Source organism: Danio aesculapii, chromosome 9, assembly GCF_903798145.1.
Source record: "Danio aesculapii chromosome 9, fDanAes4.1, whole genome shotgun sequence".
NCBI classification, from domain to species: Eukaryota; Metazoa; Chordata; class Actinopteri; order Cypriniformes; family Danionidae; genus Danio; species Danio aesculapii.
Genome location: NC_079443.1, coordinates 53,148,699 through 53,151,486, shown reverse-complemented (window position 1 = coordinate 53,151,486; position 2,788 = coordinate 53,148,699). Strand labels below are relative to the sequence as shown.

At 46.1% G+C, this 2,788-nt stretch overlaps 1 protein-coding gene across 1 annotated transcript in view; it reads left to right on the top strand.

Moving 5' to 3' along the window:
• cog3 (component of oligomeric golgi complex 3) overlaps positions 1-2,788 on the top strand; it is a 42,321-nt gene that overhangs the window by 36,494 nt on the left and 3,039 nt on the right. The window contains exon 20 of the mRNA XM_056466090.1: positions 598-605. Coding sequence (XP_056322065.1) covers positions 598-605 — 8 coding nt within the window. The remainder of the gene's footprint in view (positions 1-597; positions 606-2,788) is intronic.

The following is a 2,788-nucleotide window of genomic DNA, read 5'->3' as shown; positions in this document are numbered from 1 at the left end:
ATGTGTGTGTATATATATATGTGTATATGTGTGTATATATATGTGTGTGTGTGTGTATATATATATATATATATATATATATATATGTGTGTGTGTGTGTGTGTGTGTGTGTATGTGTATGTATGTATTTATGTATATGTATGTATGTATGTGTGTGTGATACGCATGAAATTCGTCAATATCTTTCCATATGAAACAACTTACCTTTTCCGCTGATGTCATTGGTTGCTCCGCCAATCACATGACTCCATTACAATAATGATTCGAATGATCCAGTCGGTTTCTCATGGATAAAAAAAAGTCCTTCCCTGTTCACCGTTGTCATTAAATATCCTGCTTGACTCCGACATAATTCACATTACAGAAGTAAAGCAGCTGCTGAAAGGTGTCTGATGTGGAATTGTCAATCTAATTGTCCTCTGCAAATGAATCTCTCTGCAGGTTCTGCTCAATAGTCTGTTCCTTCTGCACAACGGAGTCATAAAGGAGGCAAATCCGCACAAATGAAAGGATTATGGCTCATTTATTGGTGTCTGTGAGTGAGCATTAGAGCTGGGCTTCAATGAATCAAGCTTTTCCCCTCGTGTGTCTATCCAGAGGTCAAGGTAACTGTCCCCAGATCAGCTTTTATAAGTGATGAGAGCGATACATTACAAGCAGTGTTGAGGAAATAAAGTAGTATATTACAATCTAAAGTCACTTAAAAACGATCTAAATGTGTTACTTGGTTAACTTTTAAGAAAAGGAATGTACAAATGTATGTCTCGTGTCTCTTTTCTTTCATTAAAGAGTAAGATGGGCTTAAAATTGCCCAACACTGATTACAAGTAGCACGAGTCATGTAATCAGATTACTTTTATCTAGTAACTAGTAAAGCATTACTTTTCAATTTGAATGTTAGTAACTCCTCCGTGGGACTCGACACTTGTTAAAGTTGACATGAAGCAGAAGTTAAGATTGGCCTTTTTTTCATATCTTGACATACATCTGATTAACCCTGCCCCGTAAAGCACTAATAGCCCCACCCAAATTGACTGATAGCTAACCCCCCGCTCCCCTGAAAGTACTGATAGCCCCGCCCCCTACAACACTGATAGCACCACCCTAAAGGACTGATAGCACCACAGTACAGGACTGAAAGCCCCGCCCTAAATTGCTGATAGCTCCACCCTAAATGACTGATAGCCCCACTCTAAAGGGTTAATATCCCTACCCCCTAAAGCACTAATAGCCCCACATAAAATGACTTATAGGCCCGCCCCAACAAGTACTGATAGCCCCGCCCTACAGGGCTGATAGCCCTGCCCCCTAAAGCTCTGATAGCCCCACCCAAAATGACTGATAGCTAAGCCTCTGCCCTCAAAAACACTGATAGCACCACCCTAAAGGACTGATAGCACTACAGTAAAGGACTGATAGCTCCACCCCCAAAAGCACTAATAGCCTCACCCAGAATGATGGATAGCTAACGCCCTGCCCCCTCGAAATTACTGATAGCCCCGCCCCAACAAGTACTGATAGCCCCGCCCTAAAGGACGGATAGACCAACCCCCCTAAAGCACTCATAGCCCCACCCAAAAGGACTGGTAGCCACTTCCCTGAAAAGGCTAGTAGACCTTCCCCCACAAGCACTGATAACCCCACCCTAAAGGACTGATAACCCCACCCCCTGAAAGCACTGATAGCCACATCCTAAATGACTGTTAACCCCAACCCTAAAGCACTGATAGACTCACCCAAAAAGCCTGATAGCCCCACCCCCGAAAGCTCTAGTATCCCCACCCTAAATGACTTAGAACCCCGCCCCAGAAAGCACTAATAGCCACATCCCTGATAGCCCCGCCAACAAAAGCTCTCGTAGCCCCTGCCTAAATGACTGAAAGCCCTGCCCTCGAAAACACTGATAGCCCCACCCTAAATGACTGAAAGCCCTGCCCTCGAAAACACTGATAGCCCCACCCTAAATGACTGAAAGCCTCGCCCCTGAAAACACTGATAGCCACATCCCTAAATGACTGAAAGCCCCACTCTAAATCACTGATAGCCCCACCCCCAAAAACGCTGATAGCCTCACCCTAAATGACTGAAAGCCCTGCCCCGAAAGCACTGAAAGCCACATCCTAAATGACTGATAGCCCCACCCCCTAAAGCACTGATAGCACCATTCTAAATTACTGAGCCTCGCCCCTTTAAAACTGATAGCCCCACCTGAAAAGGTTGATAGCACCGCCCCCGAAAGCTCCAATCGCCCTTAATGACTGATAGCCCCACCACAAAGCACTGATAGCCTCACCCTAAATTACTGATAGCCCCATCCCCTGAGCCTTGCCCCCCTTAAAACTGATAGCCCTGCCTGAAAAGGTTGATAGCACCACCCCCAAATGCTCTAATCACCCTTAATGACTGATAGCCCCACCCCCTAAAGCACTGATAGCTTCACCCTAAATTCCTGATAGCCCCATCCTCTGAGCCCTGCCCACCTTAAAACTGATAACCCCGCCCCAAAAGCTCTCATAGCCCCAACCTAAATGACTGATAGCCTCACCCTAAATTACTGAAAGCCCCGCCCCCGAAAGCACCATTCTAAATTACTGAGCCTTGCCCCTGAAAACTGATAGCCCCGCCTGAAAAGGTTGATAGCCCCACCCCCAAAAGCTCCAATCACCCTTAATGACTGATAGCCCCACCCCCTAAAGCACTGATAGCCTTACCCTAAATTACTGATAGCCCCATCCCCTGAGCCCTGCCCCCCTTAAAACTGATAGCCCCGCCTGAAAAGGTTGATAGC